General features: G+C 35.4%; 1 protein-coding gene across 7 annotated transcripts in view; it reads left to right on the forward strand.

The window, feature by feature from the left end:
- The window catches only part of SCAF8 (SR-related CTD associated factor 8), a 200,908-nt gene that overhangs the window by 19,407 nt on the left and 155,530 nt on the right, over nt 1-25,971 (forward strand). For all 7 annotated transcript variants that reach the window (XM_072966093.1, XM_006197709.3, XM_072966089.1 and 4 more), the window contains 3 exons: nt 11,970-12,053; nt 14,760-14,804; nt 24,504-24,665. In XM_072966093.1, the coding sequence (XP_072822194.1) occupies nt 11,970-12,053; nt 14,760-14,804; nt 24,504-24,665 (291 nt within the window). The remainder of the gene's footprint in view (nt 1-11,969; nt 12,054-14,759; nt 14,805-24,503; nt 24,666-25,971) is intronic.

Below are 25,971 nucleotides of genomic sequence, written 5' to 3' on the forward strand. Positions count from 1 at the left end.
TTTAGGTGTGAAAATTACTCCCTTTCCCTTTCTTCTGATTACAACTAGAGGGAAAAAATCTGAGCTTTATACTTTCATGTCTTTTGCATCTTTGGGTGTATGCTCATCTTTTAAAAGAAACGAAGGAAAGATTGCACTTTAGACTCAGCCTTTGGGAAGCAGAATTATCCAGAGAATTTAATCATGTTCTATTTTCCTTGTAATGAATTTTTAGTGTTACCTTCTACGTAGGACTGTGGGCTGGAGCAGTGTCTCTCAAATTTTTTTTTTGCCATAATCCACAATAAGAAATATCATTTGTGTCATGAGCCAGTGGTCACATATGCAAATATAACAGAAACAAAAATTTCACCTAGGATTAGTCAGTGTATTTTATTATTTTCTATTTTGTTCTGTTTTACTTAAATTAGTTTAGACTTAACCTTGAGAAGGTTTTCATCCAGTGAGTTAGTTAAATTATGATTTGAAGAAAAGTGAAAGACTATTCTAAAATGGAAGGAATGGTGTGAAAAAGGAAAAGAAATGTGTGATAGGACTTTTTTCTTTTTACTTTTAAGAAAATTGTCTATGCCTAGTAAATTATATTCAGTTGTTATAACAGACGGTTTTCTGAACATTTTTCCTGGTCTTGTTTTTGCATTTAGTGCTTACATTTATAAAGTTGTAATTATTGCAGATATTTTATATTTTCCTGTGCCTTATTAGATATTTTCATATTTCTGCATTAATATTGTGTATATTAAGTTAATTTTCTGTCTTTTAGTATAATTTACTAAATCTCTTTCTGGTAATTTTTTTAAACTGTAATATAAAATGTTGATGTAAAAATAATCATGATTATGGCCTTTTGCTTCTTAAAATATATAAAGTCACTGGTAAAAATGTATAGCTCTTGTATGTAGTGCCATACTACTTTTTTCTTCCAGTTACCGTATTTTTCAGTTCTGAAATTTCCATTTGGTTCCTTCTTGTAGTTTTCATTCTGTGCTAAAAACATCTATCTTTGCATTTGTTTCAGGAGTTTTCTCCTTTACCTCATTTTAGAATAATTATAACTTCTTTAAAGTCTTTGATAATTTCCACATTAGCATCATCTTGGGGTTGGCATCTGTTGATTATTTTTTCCCTTGACCAGTGTGGACAGATTTTCTAGTAGAGTGTGTGTGTGTGTGTGTGTGTGTGTGTGTGTGTGTGTGTGTTGGTAAGTCAACTAAATGGTTCATTTACTGGACATTTTCAATGTTGTATTATAGCATGTCATTAAAATCCTCTGAAGAATGTTGATTTTTGTTTAGCAGGCATTCAGCTTGGTTTGGTTCAGGATGCAAGCTCTGCTTTGCCTTTGTAGGTGGTTTCAGTGTCAGTTCAGTTTTCAAAGCATTTCTTCTGCTGTTTAGGTGTGCCTAACACATGCGCCACTCAGTTGTTGTCTGGGTATGGGTAGTGATTTACACAGATATTAGTTCTCAGAGCCTTTGCTGGGCCTCTTTGGATCTGTTCACACAGGCACAATTTTAGGACGAGCCCAGGACTTAAGTTAGTTGACACACAGAATTAGGGGCTCCTCTCCTCTGGCTTTCTCTGGGATTCCAGTACTCTCCCCAGAGCCCAGGGCATCTTTTCCCCTGTTCTCTGGCCAAAAAGTAAAACTTCTGTCCAGGTTTAGCCTTCAGAGGTGAAGTGGCAGGAGAGAGAAGAAAATGGTACCTTGTAGATAGTAGAGGCCCTTTCCCTAAGTCTGGAGGTGGCTTTTCTCTTGGGGTTTTGGTGCTGGGGTGACAGCAGTAGCTGCCCTTTAACCCTTAGCAGGGCCAAGAAGGAAAAAGGAGTGTGGGAAGGAGGTTTTCACCCCACCTTCTCCTTCGCAGTAGCATGGAAGAGTCCTTTTACCTAGCCTTCTGGCCGTACAGAGTTTCCCCTCGTACTTTTCATTCTAGTACTGACTACACTGTTTGATAATGCCAGCTCTGAAATCAAAGCTGGGAGATAGCAGAGGAACATAGACCACTGCGAAATTTACCTTGACATCCACACATAGCTCCCTGCCCCCTGTAACTGGTCATTTTTCATGTTTGACTCCAGTCGGTTTTGTGTTCTCCTTTTCAGGGTCCTCAGGTAGTTAACTTCTTGTATTTAGTCTGTAGTATTTACTTGAAATCAGTGGGAGGGAAGGGTTATAGGTAACTTTCTCCATCTTGGCTGACTATAACTCCTGTATACTTTTTTGAAGAGTATTTTTTAACCCCCTTTTTTAACTTGGAGAGGTTATATAAATTTGGGTGTTGAATTAAAGGACCATGCAAATAAGTTTTTGTGGTCTAAATTTAGTTCTTTAAATTGTAGTTTTTTGAGAGGAGAGTTGATGCAGTTTTTCTTTGTTACTAACACAGTTTTGAACTGTAATTTAGATTCTAAAATAGCTTCCTTTTTGAAAGTATTCAACGCTGTAATATTAACCTTAGAAATCCTCCATGCTTGAAAAATGGGATAGTCTCCTTAGTAATATAAAAGGTTAATTATTTATGTTGAAAATGCTTGTAGCCCGTAGGAAAAGGTAATTATTTTTAAAGGATATAAACATTTGTGTGTTATAATAATCTTGTTAGCACTTTTATATATCAAATTCTGGCTTTTTTTCCGCCCCATTTTCTTTTCTTTTTTTAACTCGAGGATTTCTCTACCACCATTTCCCTGCCAAAGCTTGGCATGTAAATTTGATCTTATTGGACAGATGTTTGCATTATTCAGATTTATAATTTTAAGAAAATAAGCATCATTTCCTTTTTAAATACCTTGTATTTTTTAAAAAGGGATTCTGAATTTGAGAGTCTAAGAAAGATACACAATTTTGCATCCTTTTTATCACATCACATTATTACCTTCGTTGTGTACTTAACTACATTCTGTAAAGTGTGTCTATCATGAGGACAGAGACTGTCTTCCTGTTCTGTTGGATCCAGAGTACCTGGTACTAATTGAATATATTTCGAATGAATGAGTGATGAATTGTTGGATTATGGATGATTTGCATTTTCTGTTATTTTCATGCTTTTTTTGCATTTTCCATTTTTTCCATTCTAAAATATTTTCATAACCAGAAAAAAGGTTGTAAGATTTTTTTTTTTAAAGATGATTATTTCTTAGGTTTGCTCACTGGTTTTTTAGGTATTATATAACATTTTAGGTTTTGTGTGTGTGCTTTGGTGTTTGTAGTCAGTTATGACCTCTTCCCCCCCGCCATCCCCCAAAGGTGCATTTGAAACTTTGTTCTGCAGTTCTCACACTGGCACAATATTTAGTATAAAATTGGGAGTTGTGCCTTTGTTGAAAGCCTGATTTGGTGGTCCTCGCACAGTATCTGTGACATATCCTCAGGCTTTGCTCTTTAAAACATTGTTTGCTCAAGTATATTGCTACTTAAGTACAAGTTAACCCAAGCTTATACATTGAGAGCTTTCTTTAAAACATTTGTTTACAAAAAAATTTACTTTAAAACTCTTAGGAAAAAGTCAATATTGGTCACATCATTCTTTCAGAATGTGCTTTTCTTTATGTTGAATCTGTTGCTGTTAGTCTAATGTTAATGTTCTCTGGTCACATTCTGTTATGTCAAGTGCATCTGATTCTATATGTTACTTTGTTATGTGCTTATATCATCAAATATTTTATATTTTATCCCAAACCAAAAATAATAAGGAAGATTGTGCTGTATAAAGAAAGGAGAACTCCTATCTTAGGGAGTGAGAAATTTTGGTTATAGAGAATACCAAGTTTTTGACTTGTTGAAGTAAAATTTGCAATAAAATATATTGGTTCTTAGGTATTGAAGTTGGTGAATAATATACTTTTTAAAATAACTTTATCACTGAAACAGTTCTCTTATTTATTTTTTATTCCTGTATGCAAAATACTGAATTTCTCTTTTTAAAAAATTATGTAAGAAAAGGCAGAGGAGTGCTTAATTTTGAAATTTTAATTTCAATTTTGAATTGTAAAAATGATTTTCACAAAAATATTTATGAAAACTAAAAAAAATTATACAGTCAAGTAAGAAAATGAAGATAAGTCATTCACAGTTTTCTACTTAATTCATTTTCTGTTGCTGTAACACACTGCCAGAAACTTAACTTGAGACTTAAAGCACCATGTAGTTATTTCACAATTGCCATGGGTCAGGATCAGACACTGATTATCTGGGTCCCCTACTGATGGTCTCACCAGGCTGTATCAATGTGTCAGCCAGGCTGTGCTCTCATTTGAGATTTGAGATCCTCTTCCCAGCTCATTTAAATTATTGGCTGAATACAGTTCCTTGGCATTGGAGGACTGACGTCTTCATTTTGTTTGCTGGCTGTGGGTGGGTGGGGTCTCTGAGTTCCTAAAAACCACCCTCAGATCCTCATAGCCTTATAGCCCTTTCACATGTGTCTTCACATGGCTTTGAGAGAGCTAGTTCTCTGGTGTCTCTTCCTAGCAGGACAGTAATCCTATCGGACAAGGGTTTCACTCTTTTTTTTTTTTTTTTAAGTTGTCAGATACCTTTATTTGGTTCTTATCATTAAGCCACCTACACCAATCACTTTCTATATCTCTACTGCAAGTAGCAGCAGCTATATCCAGGTCAAAAATGGAAGACACAGTGGTGGAAGACCTTGTAGAGAAAAGATAACAGGTGAATCTCTGCTTATCCAGGCTTAGGTGAAGGTAGAATAGGAGAAGTAAGTAAGTACAGTGTTCCAAAGACTCTGTTCTTCAAAGCTGAGGCCTGCAGAGGTCTGAGCTGAAGGATGCAGATACAGGCTCACAAAACTGCCCAGCTCAGCAGTCAGTTCAAACAAGGGCTTCACTCTCATGACCTCATTTAACCGTAAATGCCTCCATAAAGGCCCTATTTCCAAATACAGTTGACCCTTGAACAACATGGATTTGAACTGTCAGGGTTCACTTACATGCAGATCTTTTTCAACAGTAAATAATACAGTACTACACAATTTGTGGTTAGTTGAATCCATGGGTGCAGACGATAAGCCATATGTGGATTTTTGACTATGTGGAGGGTCATCACCCCTAACTCTCATGTTGTTCAATGGTCACTGTCTAGAATAAGATTGTATTAAAATGTAATTATTGTATTTTTCAAAATAATATATGCACTGTGATTTTTTTTTAAGTACAGAAGATTTTGTTGAAAGCTCTTCCTTCTCACCCTACGCTGGATTGAATTAAAAAATTTGTAACACCTCAGTTCTTCTGATGATGACGACCTTCATATCACTAAGCAGTAATTTTATACTTGTTTCTTTAATGGTCAGGTTTAGATATTATTGACATTTTGCAGCAATAGATGGGGCATTAGTTCACTTCAGCTCTTGCCCTCTGAATGTCTTGATTTTGAGTGGTGAGACACTGGAATTCTGCAGGGTAAATTATTTCCCTCTTTGGCTGTATCTTTTGTGTGTATCGTGGCTTGTGGTTTCCTCTTTATTTCATCAGTTAACCAGTTTTTTTAAAAATCATATTTCCATTTTGTGGAAATACGTGGCATCTTGTCTGCTTCTTATTTTCCTGTTCCCATTCTACTTTTTATTGTGAATTTTAAATATCTTTGAAAAATTTCCTTTTTGTCCTGCCAGTAAGAGAAAGAAAATGAAAAGGTGGTTAGCATGCTGTCTTGAATTGAAAAGTACCAAGACTGTGTTGGTTCCAGGAACTTTTGTGATTTCTGATTTTTCTTACTTCTTTGGAGATTTGAAGGATCCCTCTTAAGGCCCTAAAGGACCGTTGTTGAGGAGAAAAATGGATTGGGTTGATCACTATTTTAGGTTCACACTTCAGGTTAATTCCTATTGGACATAGAGTCAACAACCTTGAAGGCATAAGATTAACCTGTAAATGAACAAGGCTTTACCCCAGTTTGATGGATCTCCTGGGTTTGTCAGGTCACAAGTTCTTTGTTGTGCGCTTCCAGAGTCAGAGGAGAATTCATTTGATATTGCTCATATTGGGAAAAGGCACTAAAATTTTTGAAGTGAAGAGTTTGCTTGAAATAACAAGCATGAAGTACTTCTGTTAAAAGTACATAAGAGGTAACATTTTGTTAAATTTTGGGTGATGAGCCTTATACAGTGTCTAGATAAGAGAGGGCATGAGTACACTTTCCAGGGACGTTGTGAGATTGTGTTTATCTAAAAACAAACAAGCAAACAAAACTATTTGTAGGATTGAGAAATAAAATTCCCCCAAATTAGAGGTTGACCTGCTTTTGTAAAAAAAAATTCTGTTGGAATATACCTTGCCTATTCATATACGAATTGTCTGTGGCTGCTTTCTTGACATGGGTGGAGTTAAGTACAGGCATACCTTGGAGATATTTTGGTTTTGGTTCCAGACCACTTCAATAAAAGCAAACACTGTAATAAAACAAGTCACATGAGTATTTTGCTTTCCCAGTGCATATAAAAGTTATGTTTACAGTGTACTGTAGTCTGTTAAGTGTGCAGTAGCATTATGTCTAAGAAAACAATGTGTATATCTAAATCTTAAAAAAAAATGATTGCTAAAAAATGCTAGCCTTCAGTGACTTGTAATCCTTTTGCTGGTGGAGGGTCTTGCCGCAGTGTCAGTGGCTGCTGACTGATCCGCGTAATGGTTGCTGGTTGCTGCATGGCTTGACTCTTCCTTTCACAGATGATTTTTCTATAGAACGTAGTGCTGTTTGATAACATTTTTCCATAGTAGAACTTCTTTCAAAATTAGAGTCAGTTCTCTCAAATCCTGCCTTATCAACTACGTTTCTGTAATATTCTATGCTCTTGGTTGTCATTTGACCAGTCTTCACCAACATAGAATTCCATCTCAAGAAACCACTTCTTTGCTCATCTGTAAGAGCATCTCCTCATCCATTAAAGTTTGATCATGAGACTGCAGCAGTTCGGTCCCATCTTCAGGCTCCACTTCTAATTCTAGTTCTCTTGCTGTTTCCACCACATCTGCAGTTACTTCCTCCACTGAAGTCTTGAATCCTTTAAAATCATCCATGAGGGTTGAAATAAACTTCTTCCAGACTCCTGTTAATGTTGATGTTTTTTCACCTCTTCCTATGAATCATGTCCTTAATGGCATTGAGAATGGTGAACCTTTTCCAGAAGGTTTTCGATTTACTTTGCTGAGATCCATCAGAGAAATCACTGTCTGTGGCGGCTGTAGCCTTATGAAATATGCTTTTTAATTAAGACTTGAAAGTTGAAATGACTCCTTGATCCATGGGCTACAGAATGGATGTTGTGTTAGAGGCATGAAAGTGTTAGTCTCATGGTGCATCCCCATCAGAGAGAGCTCTTGGGTGACCAGGTGCATTGTCAATGAGCAGTAGTATTTTCAACGGATATTTTTTTCCTAAGCAGTCGGCCTCAACAGTGGGTTTAAAATATTTGCTAGGCTATATTGTAAATAGACGTGCTGTCATCCAGGCTTTGTTGTTCCATTTAGAGAGCATGGGCAGAGTAGAGTGAGCACAATTCTTAAAGCCTGCAGGATTTTCACAATGGTGGGTGGTCATTGACTTCGACTTGTCAGTAGCTGCATTAGCCCCTAACAAGGGGCTGAACCTGTTTGAAACCTTGAAGCCAGGCATCGACTTCTCCTCTCTCGCTATGAAAGTCCTACGTGGCATCTTTTTCCAACATAAGGCTGTTTTGTCTACACTGAAAATCAGTTGTTTAGTGTAGCCACCTTCATGGATTCTCTTAGCTGGATCCTCCGGTTAACTTGCTGCAGCTTCTACATTAGCACTTGCTGCTTTCCCTCGTGCTTTTACGTGATGGAGATGGCTTCTTTTCTTAAACCTCCTGAGCCACCTCTGCTGGCTTCAAACATTCCTTCTGCAGTTTCCTCATCTCTCTCAGCCTTCATATAACCGAAGAGAGTTAGGGCCTTGCTCTGGATTAGATTTTAGCTTAAGGGAATGTTGTGGCTGGTTTAATCTTCTATCTAGACCACTCAAACTTTCTCCACATCAGCAACAAGACTGTTTTCCTTTTGTAGCATTCATGTGTTCACTGGAGTAGCACTTTTAATTTTCATCAAGAACTTTTCCTTTGTATTCACAACTTGGCTGTGGCCCAAGAGGCCTAGCTTTCAGCCTGTCTCAGCTTTTGATATGCCTTCCTCACGAAACTTAATCATTTTTTACATTTGATTTAAGGTGAGAGACATGCGACTCTTCCTTTCACTTGAACACTTAGAGGCCATGGTGTGGTTATTAATTGTTCTAATTTCAGTATTGTTATGTCTCAGGGAATAGGAAGGCCTAAGGAGAGGAAGAGAGATGGGGACGGTTGGTCAGTGGAGTGGTCAAAACACAGCGTATTAAGTTTGCCGTCTTATTTGGGTGTGATTCACGGTGCCTCAAAACAGTTTCAGTAGTAACAGCAAAGATAGCTGATCACAGATCACAGTAATAAATACTATTGAAAAAGTTTGAAATATTTTGAGAATTACCGAAATGGGACATAGCGACACGAAGCGAGCAGTACTGTTGAAAAGATAGTGCAGATTGCCACACACCTTCAACATGTAAAAAATCCATCATCTGCATTGCACAGTAAAAAGTGAAACATGCCTGTTGTGTGGTAGCAACCACATAGCCTCCAAAGCCTGCGACTTACTGTGCTAACCCTTGGCCTAATCAGTAATGGACAACTTTAAAAATCTTTATTAGAAGTAAGTTTTTTGGTAGCCAGCAGCAACTAAGACACCTCAGTTTAGATAAAAGATTCCTCACACCTTGGTTAGAAACAGATTTGATTTAAAGGAGTTGTTTTCAGATCTAAAAATATGCATTTGATGTGGTACTTATGAGTGATACAGCAGAAATTGTAAATGCTGCTAGTTGAAAGCTCACTCTTCAGTGTAGCTGAAGGGAGTTGAAAAACAATGAATGAATGAGGCTGAAAACCCAGGCTTTTAGTTTAGTATCTTTCCTTTGGATCAGTAAATCTTGAGTAGCCTAGGAAAGGGCAGGTCAGGACTGGGGACTTCATTAAATTTTAGTAGAGGCATTCTGTGAAGAATTAGATGAAATGATCTACGCCTCTTTTCTGGTGATCAGATTTAATAAAGAATTGAGATTTTTAGAGAATCTAGATAAATGGTTAGTTGGAAATATATGTGTTAAGTGAGCCTTTGGAAGGTACTTAATTGCTTAATATTTGTCTAAGTAAGTTTCTACAGTAGATGCATTTTTGAAAGGAAGGTCTCTGTTAAGAGCTGACTTTTCACACTGTTGAAACATTTTACAAGTCTAAATTACATTTTTCCTACCTCATTCTCCCCACCTCACCTTCCTCCAACACTCTCCTCCCCTAAAAAAAGGTGGGGGAAAGAAAGAAAGCAAAGCTTTTGGTCTGCTAGAATGTGGGCTAGTGCTTTATTGAAACTTTAGGGATTTACCACTTTACAAAATGAAAGAAGTTGTGTATTGTCAACCATTGGAAGAACATGATGCATCTTCATTGCCCTAGTAATATAAATTACTATGGAGTGTACCTTTCAGTACCTGAGTGAATAAATATCTGATGAATACTTAATGTTACTCATTTAAATGGAGAATGCCTACCAAAGAGAAGGATTTTAATTTCAAATAATAGCCAACCCTGTTGAGTGACTTTAGTGTGTTCTGAAAGCATATGAAATGTTTCTGTGAAACGAAGATTGTTTCTATTTTGTAAATGAGAAAACTCAGATTCGGAGGTTTAGCAGCTTTTAATAAGGTGACATAGTTGGAATTCAAATCCAGGTCTTTTTATGCAAAGTTTGTACAATGCTGTGTCTTATATATATATGTTCTATTTTAATTTATTAACAAATTCCTATTCCCTGCCAGACACTGAGGATCCAGTTTGGACTAAGTCTAAACAGAAAGGGCAGGGCTTCCGTTGTTAGAACTTATTCTCTGGTGGGAGAGGGCAGGACTGGAGCTCAGATGGGCTGTAGTCTGGGCCTGCTAAGAAATTCTAGGAAATTGACATTTGCTTTACACAGCTTGGTGTAAACACTGTAGAATGTGTTGATGTTATTTTTTTGCACATGGTTAGTAGAATGGCATACAGTTGGATTTTTTTAAAACAGACAGGTAGGAATTGAGGCCACAAGTATGCTAAAATTCCCTGTGGGTTTGACAGGTAGCTTCTTAGAGGATCTAATGGAATCTTAACCCCAGTCAGGCAGTATCATCAAGTGGGCACCTCTGTGGGAGCTTAAGGGGGAAGATGTTTATACTTCTGCCATGGGTGATTTTAGCTTGGATAGCTCTTGGTGTACAGTTAACCTCTTACTACTTAAACCGTATTAAAGGATCATATTTATATTCTTTGTCTCATGGATGTCAGTCATCCTTTGGGACAGTCCTTCTAAAAATCAAGTATTAGTTAAATAATCATACAACTAAGTGTCAGATTAATTTGACACGCATCAAAGGTGAATGACAATACAATGAGTACAAAAAAAGAGATACTGCTCTGGTTGTGGAGATGTAGGAAAGGCTTTCCTCATTAAGTGATGCTTTAACTAAGACAAATGAGTATTCATTAACTAGTAGGGAGGCCCTGGTTCTATTCCAAATAGAGGGAACAAGCCCGTTTTTAAAGGCTCTGTGGCAGGGAACTGAGAAAAGACCATTGTACCTAGAGCAGAGAGCTGGGGAGGGGAGGATGGTATGAGATGAGGCTGGAAAGGTAGACAGAAATTAGACCAGGCAAGGGCCATATATAGATTTTTGTCTATCTCCAAAGAGTGGGAAGTCATTGAACTTTTTTAAGGTGGTAGAGGAAGTGGATGAGTATCAGTCACCTGATCAGATTAGTGTTTGAAAAGATAGACATGCCATCTCTATGTGAAAAAATGAAGCTAATTTGAACTTAAGTCATGGTAGTGGTTGGAGGAAGAAGAGGAGACAAATACGCGGAAAACTGGGCCAAAATCAATAGAATTCAATGATGGGTAGGTTAAAAGGGTGCTGGAGCAAAAAGTGTAGAGGACTTCTTAGTTAATTAACTAACTAACGCTGTTTGAGTTGCTTTTAAAATCTGTTCAGGTTATTTTTGCAGTACTCTAATGGCCAAAGTTTAGTTTCCAGTCTTGTAGTTAATGTCTTATAGCACTGTAGTTAAAATCCTAGCATCAGTTAGTGCCAGTTTTCATCAGTATTCATTTAACCTTACTTATTGTTTTTTGCCTAATTCCTCCACGTTATCTTTAACAGTTCTCTCTCTGTAGCAGTATTATTATCCTTTGCTTATATGAGAAATTTCAAAACAAAATTTGCGGGGTGGGGTCATTGCTAACAGTTAGATCTGTTGGTTTCTAAAAGCAGCTATATTGAAGTATAATTCACATACCATGCAGTTAACCAATTTAAAGTGTATAATTCAGTAGTTTTTAGTACAGTTGTGCAGTCATCATCACAGTAAATTTTAGAATATTTTCATTACCCCAAAAAGAAACGCTGTACTCATTAATTGTCACTCCTCATTTCTGCCCAACTCCCCCAACTATAGATAGTCACCAATAAATTCACCTTTTCTAGACATTTCATATACATGCAGTCCTATAACATGTGGTCTTTTTAAAACAGCTCTTTAAACTTAGCATGTTTTCAAGCTTCATCCATGTTGTAGCATGCAGGTATCAGCACTTCATTCCATTTTCATGGCTAATATTTCATTGTAAGGATAGAATACATTTTGTTTATCCATTCCTCAGCTGATGAACATTTGGGTGGCTTCCACCTTTAAATGAGTTTTTTGTGTGCAAGTTTGGGAACTAATGATGTCGAACTTGATTTTTAAAAGAAAAGGAGAACTTTAATTTCATTGAGGATGTAAAAACAAATATTTGGTAATTTTATATAATTGCTTAGAGACAATTAGTTTTGTTTGCAGTGTTTAAAATTTGTTCTTCTTTTTCATCAGTTATATTCCCTGAATGACTACAAGCCACCCATTTCTAAAGCAAAAATGACCCAAATTACTAAGGCAGCCATTAAAGCTATTAAGGTGAGTAACAAATTTTACTCTTGTGTTTTCAAAAGAAAATACTGCACTAATATTTTGGAGGAGGGATGATTTTTAGATTATATATTTTCCTCTTTACAGAGTTAGTGCATGTTCAAGGGGAGGAATACAAAAAGGAAAATCTATCACCTGCACACTCTCACACCTAGAGATAAACACAATGTTTTGACAAATACTCTTCCATAAATTTTGAAGCAAGCATTTTTCCTTAGGTAAGATTTTAAATATAGCCACATTGTGGACAATGTGTTTAACACTGTTATTTGTCACACTGACTATAGAATCTTGAAATACGAGTTAAGAAAAAGGTTTCTAAATAAAAATTAATGAGGGGGAAGGGTATAGCTCAGTGACAGAGTGCCTGCTTAGCAGGTACAAGGTCCTGGGTTCAATCCGCAGTACCCCCATTAAATCAGCCAACCAACCAACCAACCAACCAATCTACCTAATTACGTCCCCCCTTAAAGAAAACAAACAAAAAACTAAATAAAAATTAATGTATTGATCTTTTTTCTTATTGATTGTTTTGTAGATTTGAAAATGAGCCATTGTGGAAAATAATTGGGCTTCATTGCACATAAGAGATTTAAATTGTGGGAAGGGCCATGATAACAGTAGTTTTGAACCTTTGTTGACTTACAGATACTTCTGAAAATCTTAGACCATCTCTAGAGAAATACACATATGCACAGAATTTTGCATAAAATTTTCTGGCTTTGAGGACCTTTTGTAGCTCAGCCTTAGACACCTCTCCAAAACGTTCTCGTCCCCAGAGTTAAGCCTTCCTTCTGTAGGAGGGTTTTTAAAATTGAGAATGAGTGAGTGCTTATTTTTAATTAAGTAGGTATTAACCTATAGATATTTGGTGATATTTTCCTACTGAGTAAGAACATCAGCCGTAATCAAAAACACCATTACTGAAATAAGTTGTCTTTGAATAACAGCATAATCTTTTAGATTTAACAAATTCTTCTTTACAAAGAATCACCACTAGGAGAAAATTTAGTTGATTTTGCAGTGTTCTAATGGCCAAAACTTAGTTTTCAAACTTGTAATTAGTATATAATAGTAGTATAATTCAAATCCCTGTATTCATATGCAGCAAATTAAACAAGAGACAAGGACAGTGAAAGTACACACACTTAAGCTAGAAAATTCTTTAAAGAAGTGATTTTTCAGTGTGTCTGATAGGCTTGATATAGAATGTTAGTCTCTGTGTTTTCTTTATCTATATTGTTCTACATTGTGATCTGATTTTGATGATCATGATCCTGAGAGATCAAATAAATTGATATTTGAACTGCCTTTCAAATCAGATTTGGATGATACTATGTTTCATGTTAAGGTAAGTTGTTGGCTTTTTATCCGTGTTTAGAGATGTGATTATTCTGACGGGTGCTTGTTACCATTGCACACTGTCAGCAGAACCTCACTGATGACCTATTATGGGAGGAGGCCTGTGTGAAATGGGAAGCTTTGAATTAACGTTTAGTAAGCTGTTTTACTCTGAATTACATATAGTACATAAAGTAACTGGAAACAAGAAGCACTGCCAAGGTGTTTTCCAAAAGAATTATTATTTAATAAAACTCACTCTGTGTAATTAATATTTTGTATATTGATTTTAAATGTTTAGTTACCTGTGAAGTACCTAATAACTTTTAAGTAGTTGTTTTACCTTTTCTTACTTAAGTAACTTAAACTGTTGAGTAAACTATTAACTTTGTAGTAAGGAAATTTTATTGTGGATTTTGATTTGGTGAATGAGAGTAGTGAGATTTTCCTTCATTTTTGGACTTTATAATGGATTTCATACTGCAGTTCAGTTGAATGTTCTTGTGTCTCTTCAGTCTAAGAAGATGTCTCTTAAAGGCATATTTCATGGAATCAGAAATATAAATAGAAGCAAAATTCAAACTAGTTTTTCAATAAATTATGCTAATTATTCAGTAGCCATTGAGGTATTGAAATTTATTCAGTACAAATTCTAGATACTTTTTGTTTAAGCTGTAATTTCCTTTTTATTCATTTTCAATTTTTTTCATAGTGTTGTTTCATAAAACATAAATCTAAGTTTTCTCGTAATTGTTAGTAGCCGCTTCTGATTTTTAATTTATTTTGCTCACTTCTGCTGATTCATTTTGGCTGATCCATTAGAACATTATACATCTATTTTGTTACATGCACTTGCAGTTCCATTTTCCAGGAGAAGCAAAAGAAGATAATAAAGTTGAAAACAACTCCGTTGCATATGTTTATTAATGCTATTTGTTGACAGTTATTTAATTTTCCTAGTACTACCCTAATTTAGCTGATAAAACGATGCTACAGGAAATCTGTACTTTTCCTTCTGGGAAGGAAGAATGTACATCTGCCCGTGCCTTACAACCAGTATTTTGCTGTTAGCCTAACGTTTTCTGAAAGTTTGCTTTCATAAAGACTGTGATAGAGTTCTTCTGTATCTGTGTTGACATAACACACTTTGGCTCTACTCACCATATACCTACTTTAGGAATGCCTTTACTAATCACAGCTTGTTGTTTATAGTTATGTTTGTTTATGTTACATATATGTTTATCTCAAGATTCTTGATTGAAATTCATTGCTTAGATGGGAATTTGAAGCTATGTTAAACTAGGAAAATGCTAATCAAACGTGTAAAACCACATTTCTTTTTTTTTCTTTTAGTTTTATAAGCATGTGGTACAGAGTGTTGAGAAATTCATTCAGAAAGTAAGTATATAAATCTCTATGGATATGCTAAATGTAGTATAATTATAGATTAACGCCTAGTGCTATTCTCTTTTAAATCAAACACCCAAGTTTAAATTGTTTTGGTGGACTGTTCAAAAGTGATTCCGTTTGTTTTAATTTCTAACTTTTCAGATAGATGTTTTTGTTAATTAGCATTGCTATAGTGAGCATCTGTCCCTTGAAGAAAATGTGTCAATATGATTGATTTTTAATGAAATTATAAACTTAATTTTTTTTATAGCCTTTAAAGAAGTTGTCATTTCAAGTTGAATGCCTAGAGAGTGTACAGTCTTCCTTTAGATAAGGTGTAGTAAAATGTTGTCTACTAGCTTCTTCTCTTTTGCTGATTCATTTTGTCTCATCCATTAGGATATTATACATCTCTACATCTTTTATATAGACCTGGAGTTCCATTTTCCAGGGTAAGCAGAGGGAGATGAAGTTTAAAACTGCTGTCTTGCATACATTTAGTAGTGATGTTTTTTGTAACCAGGGTCTGAGATAATTAGAATTATATTTCTTTGCCCCTTCTTTGTGATAGTGCCGTATTTGTGCCGTGTGTTTTGGGCAGGAGTACGTAAGACTTGTAACTTGTAAAATGATACCACAGGAAATCTGTAATTGAATTTAGGTTTGTATTCTCCCTATGTAATTCACGTGCCTAGGTGTAAGCAGAACCAGTTTGAGAATCAGAGGTAAATGGCAATAAGGACTCAGCAAGGTTGCAGTGTGTTTCTTGAATGAAAATAGTTGACTGGAGGAGGGTGTATGGATCAAAGTGATTTTACTGTGGTACTAAACTGGCTAGGTAATCTGGAATAAATCAGTTAATGTTTATGTGATTTAGCTTTTTTCTGTTAGAGTCTTGTTTTCTCAAAACTGAAAGTATTGGTAAAACATTTAGAGATGAACAACTAGTAGATTGAGGCTAAAGGCATGGCAAGTATGCTGTGTGTTTTAGGTAAATCCAACTAAAAAATAGTGACTAGAAACTTTCTTCTAAAGCTTTTAGAAATCTTTATGTCTAAGCAGTGCTTTTTAAACTCTTTGTGCATAGGAATTAGCTCGGGATCTTGTTGAAATACAGATTTTGATTGCCTAAGTGTGGGGAGAGCCTGCCTGCAATTAATTCTACTTTTCTCTGGTTCCTGGATGTCTGCTGTTAGTTCAGAAACCAGTTTTAGTAGTAGAGTTTAAAGGATAAACATGAATTTAGGGATAAATGATTTTTGACTGATTTGATTTGGGGCAGGGGTACTTTTAATAAGATATTTCAGAATCTCAGGGAGACCTTGGATGAGCAAAATTATTTCCAGCGTGAGATAATTGTAGAGTCAGTCTGAAGAAGCAAGTCAATGTCTGGAGAACAATTTAAATGATTTGCCCCAACCCCCAAGTCAGAGATTCAGCAATGGATCAGTGTAATGGTAAATTAAAATTTTGTATGTATTTTTTAAATTAAACTTTCTGTTTTGGGACACTTGTGGGTTCACATGTAGTTTAATCAGTAATAGATTATAATAATACTGAAAGGGCCCATGTATTCTTCACCAAGTTTCCCCCAGTGGTAGCATCTTATATAGCTAGTAAAGTGTCAGCCAGGACATTGATAGACTCCACCCAGATTTTTAGCAGTTTTACATGCACTTGTTTGTGTTTATGTGTGTTTAGTTCTATGTAATTTAATCACATGTTGATTCATATGAGCACCACCGTAGTCAAGGTACAGAACCAGTTCCATCACCACCAGGATCATCTTGTTTCCACAATGTGTAGCCACACTCAGCTCTCCACCTCCCCCCATCCCTACTGCCTGGCACCCACTAATCTGATCTCAGTCTGTAATTTTGCCACTTCAAGAATGTTATGTAAATGTGGCCTTTTGAAATTGGCTTGTTTTGCTCAGTATAATTTCCTTGAGATCCATCCAAATTAGTGCTTGTATCTAGTAGTTACTTTTTATTTCTGAATAGTATTCCATGGTATGGATGTACCACAGTTTGTTTAACTGTTCACCCATTGAAGATCATCTGGGTGCTTTCCATTTTGGGGGCTATTATGAATAAAGCTGCTGAAGGTATTTGTGTACAGACTTTTATGTGAATGTAAATTCTAATCTTTTTGGAGTAGTAAGTGTGTGTTCTATTTTATAAGAAACTGCCAAACTCTTCCAGAATGGCCATACCATTTTACATTCCCACCAGCAGTGTGTGATAATCCAGTTTTCACATTCTTGCCATCATTTGGTGTTACCAGTATTTTTTGTTTTAGCCATTCGGATACACATGTAGTGATATCTCATTATGGTCTTAATTTGCACTGACCTAATGGCTAAAGATGTTGAACATATTTTCACACACGTGTTTGCCTTTTTCAGTGAATTGTCTTTTCATATATTTTGCTCATTTTTTTAGTTGGATGGTTTATTTTTCTGCTGTTGAGTTTTGGGGGTTCATATAGTCTATATGTAAGTCCTTTGTTGGTCATGTGGTTTGCAGATTTTTGTTTGTTTGTTTTGTTTTTTTGCCAGTATTCTGTTAGCACAGGGTCTTGTGCAGAACAGAGCTTCCTGGTTTGGGTAAGGTTCCAGATTGAATGTATATTTGTTAAAGCAGGTGAAACCTCTTTTTCCCTCTCCTTACTGTTTTCACTGGAACTTTAATATTGGAGTGCTGGGAAGACATAAAGCACAAAAGTGGAGCAGCAGTGGTTGAGGTGGGGCACCTGCCACCCACTTGGCCTACTTTATTTCCCCGTAGCCCCTGAGGCGCTTGCACAGAGGCGTTGATTCCTGGAACCCAGTTTGTAAAAGTGAATTAGGGTGTTGTTTATAGTAGAAAACATTATTTTAATAGATTGTGAGAAAGCTCATTCATCATGCCCATTATTATGGTATAGTGTATACCCTACACACATCTTCCTGTATGCTTTAAATCATTTCTTGATTACTTACAATGACCAATAGAATATAAATGCTGTGTAAGTAGTTGCCTGTACATTGCAAATTCAAGTTTTGCATAAATTGGAACTTTCTGGAATTTTTTTTTAATATTTTCCGTCAGTGGTTGGTTGAATTTGCAGATTTAGAACTTGATACTGACGGCTGAGTGTACTTTCCTTCACCCACCATTAAAAAGTAATTCAAGAAAGGGGGAACTGTGGCCGCTGTTTGATAATATGTTCTCTGTGATTCTGTTTTAGCCATGATAGATTGACACACAGAGTAATGAATGATGGTGAAAAACAGAAAGAATAAATTAACAATATAAGATGATTTCCTGTAGGCTAGGGAAACTGCTTTAAAGCATATTCTGGTCTCTAGCTTCTGTTATCCTAATTAATTTTGCCAAAAGTCAATCCTGTGCTGATGGTGTCTTACCTTTATGAAATAGGCAAAGACCAAAGATGCAAACAGTTGTTAGGAGATTGTGTAAGTGAAGTTTTATAACTGTTTGGATCAGCTCTGTCTCACACTCTCTATATTTGCATTATAAATAACTATCCTTAACCATAAAGGCAAGAAATTTTATTCAGAGTCAGAGACCTTAAGTTTGATGACTTTTCTACCATCCATGACTAATCATTCTGTTGTTATTTGCTAGTTTGAAATGCAAAGGCTAAATTACTCAGCTCTGTTCCAAAAAATACATAGAATTTGGTCTACTACTTTTGTCCATATGAAATCTTCGATCTTTTTGCGTGAGTACTACAAACAAATCTGCCCACTAGGTTTGGAATAGGATTGAATATTATCACTCAGAACTATTTATTTTGACACAGTCTGGGTACTGTGTTTTAGTCAAATACACTGTGTGACACTATGGCTACTCTTAGTTACCATAAGGTCAGCAAAAATTTTATCTTTCTAGGCTCTGATAATGGTCGGTAAATGAACTACTGCTGCCTTAATTTATAAGCTTTTGGTTATGATTACCTTCTTTAAATTCCCCACTGTGTTGTTGTATCAGTGACGGCAGGGAATTTGTATAGTCATTTTCAAGTAACAAACATGTACTCAGTGAATAATATGTGAAAAAATCTGTGCTAAGTCATCTAGGGGTTACCGTAATGAAAGTTTTGGGTTTTCCAGATACTTAATATGGTAGTTTTATGCACATTGTAGATGCTTGTGCTTTTTTTTTTTTCCAGTGGAGATAAATATGTGTGTGTGTTTATTTTTCTTTTTTTAAGAAATCAGAATACATGATTACCTTCTTTAAGGTTGGTACATTAATACTTCTGCCCTTTTGTATTTTTCTGGAGGCAGGGATCCATATTAAAAGATAGTTGTTAGATTTACTTACTTCTGCTAACTTGTTTACACACACCACACCTTCACGCAGATTGCAGTATCTTGTAATTGTGGACCTTTATCATGGGTACATTTTTACCTTTGGGGGCGGAGTGCACAAAGATTTGCGTGCTTTGGGAACAGATAGTTTAAAGGAATACATTTCCAAATTCTTCCCTTAGGTACTTTAAAAATTCCTCTGCCCTGGGATGTTTTAGATCAATTCTTTACCCAGAGTCCTTAAATTTGTATTTCAAATGTGTCTTAAGCTTATATTAGTCGTTAATCATTAAGAAAAAGTTTTGCTTGTTGTATTTTATTAAAGAAGTTAAGGATATTTATATAAATGCTTCTTTGCATTATGATGTATATATACACATATACAGAAAAGTGCAGAAATACAGTATGTATAGCTACATTTTTATAAAGGGGAGAACTATATAACTACCATTCACTTTAAGAAATAGAACTTTGACTAAACCTTCTAAATCCCCAAATGCCTCTTCCTGATGCTATCCCTTTCCAAGTAAACAGCCTGGCTTTTATGTTAGTCACATCCTTGCTTGGCATTATAGTATTGCTCAAGGCTGAATTCTTAAAGCACTTGAACCTGCTGTTTAATTTTATATAGCTGGAATCCTATAGTACGTATTCTTTTGTGTACTTAAAAAAATCATCTGTTTAGGATTTATTTCTGTTGTCTATTTCAGTATTTGCTTATTTTTATTACTGTGTATATTCTATTATGTGAATAAACTGCAGCATGTATATTCTCTTAACAGACATTGTATGTGTATGTCGTGTTTTCTAGTTTTTGAAATTATGAACAGTACTGCTGGGGACATCCTTACTTATGTATCCTGGTGCAGCTTGCATTTCTGTGAGAATGGAATTGCTGAGTTGTAGACTATGCATTTCTTCAACTTGGTTACATAACTCCAAAATAGTTTTATAATGATTGTAGTAATTCACACTCCCATTACCAGTGTGTGAGTTTGTGTTGCTCCCATCTTTACCAATGCTTGGTATCATTATACTAAGATTTTTCTAACTTAATGAGTCCTAAAGGTTGTTTTTAAAAGATTTTAGTAAATTGCTTTTACTCAAGAAGGTAAATTCCAACCAGCATTAAAACTTGTTCCTCAAGGTGATTTTTAGACTCCTAAGGACTTATCAAATAGAATGAATTTCTGTAGTCCAAAGAACAAAATACATTCTATTACCAACTAAAAAATACTATGTTGCTTTATAGCTATTGTTACTTTTCTTCAGATTCAGTATTATCACATCAAGTTGAACCTCAGATATTTGACTAAGCTGTGAATTAAATTTGGACTTATTCAGCTTTGTTTTATCAGGAACTGGTATGATATTTTTTTCTTGCTCATCATCTCCCTTCTCTCATAGTTGTGCAGTGACGCTCAATGTCAGTGAAAAATAAAATCACTTTCCATCTCTTGCTTTTTTATTGGTGTGACCAAGACCCTCTTGAGTGAAGGAGGAGAGGAGTTTGTGATTCCCCATTATCCTCCTTGGCTTAAGTGTTATGGAAATAGAATTGCTGTTGTGGAATTTCTCAGGTTCTACACTTCTTGAAAAACTTGAATCATCAGAAGTCTTGAAAATGACATAAAAGTAGTGTTTGCCATCTAAAAGAAAAATGCCACTTGATCTTTTCACTTGTTTTGTAGTAGTATCTCTAACTTACGTATTGAAACAGTAAAGATCTTACGGGCTCAAGTAAAAGTGTAAATACATGTTCAGTTTGTGTTGAACCTTCCTTCCCAGTTTATATACCTTTCATTTCCTTTTCTTGTCTTATTGCATTAGCCAGAGCTTTGAGTATGATGTTGAAAAGCACTGGTGAGAGGGGTCACCCATACCTTGTTCCTGATCTTAGTAGGAAAACTAGTTTGTCACTATCAGGTTTGATGTTAGTTGTAGGTTTTTTACAGAGCCTGTACCTGTAGACTCTGAACTTCCCGTGGGTGTCTGTCTGTCTGTCTGTCTGTCTGTCTGTCTCTCTCTCTCTCTCTCTCTCTCCGTCTCCTCTTCAGTAGGACAGGATGGCTAGGGTGGGCTGGACTTGGATATTTCTCTTCCCCCAGGTCAGTTAAGCTCTGATAAAACCGCAGCAAGTTAGGCTCTGGTTAAAAACTTTCTCCTGAACACCTTGTGAAGAAGTGAATGCTCTGGCTGTCTCACAGTGGTTCCTTTTCCCCTCCTTCTGTTGGAACCATGCAGTGTTAACATGTTGATTGCCCACTGTGGATCGGGTGCCCCAGAGGAAACACAACTGTCACCCAGATTTGGGTGACATGGCAATCTACATGTTAACCATGAGAATTCGTTTGGTATTAGGTATAAAACTATCCTGAGACAGCTCTTTTCTCTCACATGCTACGGTCAGTATCCTTCAGTGGTTTGTACAGCCACAATTGTTATTCAAAGTGTAAAACATACTTCATGACGTTGGAGAGTATTAGGAATGCTTGTATTTTCACTGCTGGTAGAAGTTAAAGAGATTTAAAAAACATTTCAGATTTTTGTCTTAATTCGTCTCTTGATTTTCTAGTTGGTGATTTAGCCAAATTGACCAAATATTGTTATTTTAAAACAACTACAACATTTAAACCACACTTAATTTTTTTTTTTTTTGCCATTTTATGTGGCAGACATAGTCTATCAGTGAAGGAAATTCTGTCCCACAATATCTTAATAGTGTTTCCAAAGATACTGTGGAAGAATTTTTTTCCTTAGTCTTCATAGCTTAATATTAAAACTGCTAATGTATTTTTGAAGCTTTGGAATCTTCATAGTAGGCCAGAAAGGCCCATTTATTGTGTTGCGCACTCATGATTCTTCTGTATTGTGAGTTTATAACCAGAGTTTTTGTTATAAATCAAAGAAAAGGGTATATTTGTTTAAAAAAAAAACAACTCACTGCATTAATTGCTTCTGTTACTTACCATTCAGTGTTAATTTAAAAAACTCTTACCAGCAACTTGTAAGTTCTTTTCTGCCTTACTCTCAATATAATCATTTTTATAAAATAAAACTATATATGATTATTTTATCTATGTTTTTGGCATTGGGGAATAGATGATTTTTAATAAAGAGATGTCCTGCTTTTCACTAATTTAACTTTTTTATTGAGTTATAGTCATTTTGTAATGTTGTGTCAAATTCTAGTGTAGAGCACAATTTTTCAGTTATACATGAACATACATATATTCATTGTCACATTTTGTTTTTGCTGTGAGCTACCATAAGATCTTGTATATATTTCCCTGTGCTATACAGTATAATCTTGTTTTATCTTTTCTGCATATGCCTGTCAGTGTCTACAAATTTTGAAATCCCAGTCTGTCCTTTCCCACTCCTGCCCCCTTGGCAACCACAAGTTTGTATCCTATGTCTATGAGTCTGTTTCTGTTTTGTATTTATGTTTTCTTTGTTGTTTCTTTTTTTTTTTAGATTCCACCTATATGAGCAATCTTATATGGTATTTTTCTTTCCCTTTCTGGCTTAGATCACTTAGAATGACATTCTCCAGGGACATCCATGTTGCTGCAAATGGTGTTATGTTGTCGGTTTTTATGGCTGAATAGTATTCCATTGTATAAATATACCACAGCTTCTTTATCCAGTCACCTGTGGATGGACATTTAAGCTGTCTCCATGTCTTGGCTATTGTAAATAGTGCTGTTATGAACATTGGGGTGCAGGTGTCATTTTGAAGTAGGGTTCCTTCTGGATATATGCCCAGGAGCGGGATTCCTGGGTCATATGGTAAGTCTATTCCTAGTCTTTTGAGGAATCTCCATACTGTTTTCCACAGTGGCTGCACCAAACTGCATTCCCACCAGCAGTGTAGGAGGGTTCCCTTTTCTCCACAGCCTCTCCAGCATTTGTCATTTGTGGATTTTTGAATGATGGCCATTCTGACTGGTGTGAGTTGATACCTCATTGTAGTTTTGATTTTCATTTCTCTGATAATTAGTGATACTGAGCATTTCTTCATGTGCCTGAGGATCATTTGTATTTTTTCCTTGGAGAATTCCTTATTTAGGTCTTATGGCTCATTTTTGGATTGGGTTGTTTGTTTTTTTTCTTATTAAGTCATATGAGCTGCTTACATATTCTGGAGATCAAGCCTTTGTTGGTTTCATCGTTTGCAAAAATTTTCTCCCATTCTGTAGGTTGTCATTTTGTTTTACTTATGGTTTCCTTTGCTGTAAAAGAAGCTTGTAAGTTTAATTAGGTTCCATTTGTTTAATCCTGCTTGTTCTTTTTAAAAATACTTCAAGCACTGAACAGTCAGCACCTTGCAATAGATCCTGTGAATTGATACTAAAGGTCTCTTTATTTTCCTAATAATGACTTTAAGGAGAAGGTTCTTAAGAAGGATTTGAAGGAACATCTTGTCTTTTTGCAGAATGAACTTACTCGTTGTCTTGGCTGAAAATCCTGTTTAGAAGCATGTGTGTGTGTTGGAGGTGGATTGAGGACCCTTTTCTCATTGATCTTTGGGTTTCCAAGAAGTTTTTCAAGAGTGCAGTTTTGATTTAGTGCCATATATGATTTCCATGAAATTACTTTGGGTGAAATAATTGACTAATTACACCCAAAATTTGAACCTACTTTTTGCAACCGTCATTCCATTTTAATCAGTGTATGTATGGGAGGCAGGTTTTTGTATGCTTCTGGGTATGGAAAAAATGGAAGCAGTGAGCTTGATAAGAACTCTTGATTGTGCTCAGGAAAGTAGGAGACTTTCATGTTCTTCTAATAGATAAAAAGGTTGAGAAACATTGATCAATGGAGTAGCTAAAAAATGTCTTCATAGGATAGATTCCTAGAATCATAATGATAGTGTCTTTAGTGTAGATGTGATATTTGAGAAAAGTTTTGAAACTTTGGGTTCAGTATGTTTAGATGGTTATAATTTGCCATTTGATTTGTTCCTTCATTAGTATGAAAATCCTTTTGTTATATGTTTCAGATGAAGTCTAAGGCATGTTGGCAATGCTTTTACCAAATTTTTTCCTGAATTTATTTTCCTTCCATGTAGCTTTTCAACATTATTAAACAATTTTTCTGTTATAACAGTACCTTTTTTGTTTTTTGTTGTTCAAGCTAGTTATACAGTACTGTTTTGGAACTGAGGTCATTGGAAGTTGAACTGAATGTGTAGAAGTAGCTAGAGTAAATTCTTTCAAATGCTATTTACAGAGACAGATTGTGCAGTACTCAGCGTCTGGATGTTCATTACCTTATCGTGAGCAATGTTTGGGGGTTTGTATATAGCACTTAAGGTGACATTCGTCTGTCAAGAATTTTAACCTTCTTATTTGCTTCCTTCCCACTCTTCTTTTTTTCATCAGTGTAAACCAGAATACAAGGTACCTGGGCTTTATGTTATTGACTCCATTGTACGACAATCTCGACATCAGTTTGGTCAAGAAAAGGATGTGTTTGCACCCAGGTTTAGTAATAACATCATTAGCACCTTCCAGAATTTATATCGTTGCCCTGGAGATGACAAGGTATGTTGCCTTTTTTTTTTTTAAGTCATTACAATAATTACCCTTTTGGTCTTAGTAAGGCTCATCAGATTATCTTGTTATTGTGTTATCATTTACTCTTAGTTATTCTGAATTTGAATATTTAGTTAGTGTACTATTCATGTTCCTTTTTGTTATTAGACTCTTCTTAAACAGAGTGGAAAGATGTAGTTCATTTTGCTGCTGCTTAATTTATTGAAGCAACTGGTGTTAAAGAAAGTGGCTCTAATAAGCTTTTGGAATTATACTAAAAGCTTGTTTATTTACACACAAAACAACTCAGAATTTTGATTTTTTGACTTGAGCTGGTATTTATCTATTTAGTGTCTGTGAAAAATGAATTACCAAGCAATTAGTATAAAATAATTAACTGCATTTCAAAGTTCCTTTGTTATGGTGGAATTTTCTTAGTGCTAGAAGCAACACTGCTAGGTCTACCAGATCTGAATGGACAAGTATTCTCTACCATGTAAAACAAAAGCTTTGGGCCCTGAGGGAGAATAAAAAGGGATTCATTATCTCATATGTGCTCAAAGATATTAGAAGCTTATGTATCTAGGATGCTGATTTGGAAATTTAGTGTCCTTTTTCTGACAGTTGATTGCAATGTTGATTAATAGGAAAAAGGAAGAATAGGTTAAGACTGTCACTCTAAGGAAGAGCCACAAAACCTAAAAGCTCACCACAAATCTTTTACCTCCTCTCAAGTGAAACAAGATTAAGTAGTTTTTATTTTTAATAACTATTATATAGCTGAATCAGAAAAGAAGTCCCATGTGATGGATGGATATGGAGATAAATTTGTTATTGTCTCATTCTTTGTAAACTTGTTGGATTTGCTTCTTGAGACAGGTTTTTTCTTTTAATTAGCTTAGGTGCTTTGATAATTCTATGCAGGCAGAAAGAATACTTCTGATTTTTAAGTGACGTATCATAATTGGGTCTTAAAATAGATGCCTTAAAATCCCACCTAAAATAACTCATTTGAAATTTTATATAAACATGTTTTGAAGTAACTTAAACTGTTTGATTTAGAAATTTCACTAGTTTGGACTTGGATTTCTGTCAGTTACAATGAACAAATCAGTCTGGAATTTGTAGACTTCCTAATAATAATGTTTCTCATTTCTAACAAAGTTTAGGATATAGGGATTTTTTTTTTCTTTTAAATAACCATAGTAGGAAAGATTACGTTGAAACTGATATCTCATTCTGTAAAAGAGAGGCTTTATTTGTTTGTTGGTGGATACCTAGAATGATACTTATCAGATGCTGGCTACTTTTGAAG

This window comes from Vicugna pacos, chromosome 8, assembly GCF_048564905.1.
Source record: "Vicugna pacos chromosome 8, VicPac4, whole genome shotgun sequence".
Lineage (NCBI taxonomy): Eukaryota > Metazoa > Chordata > Mammalia > Artiodactyla > Camelidae > Vicugna > Vicugna pacos.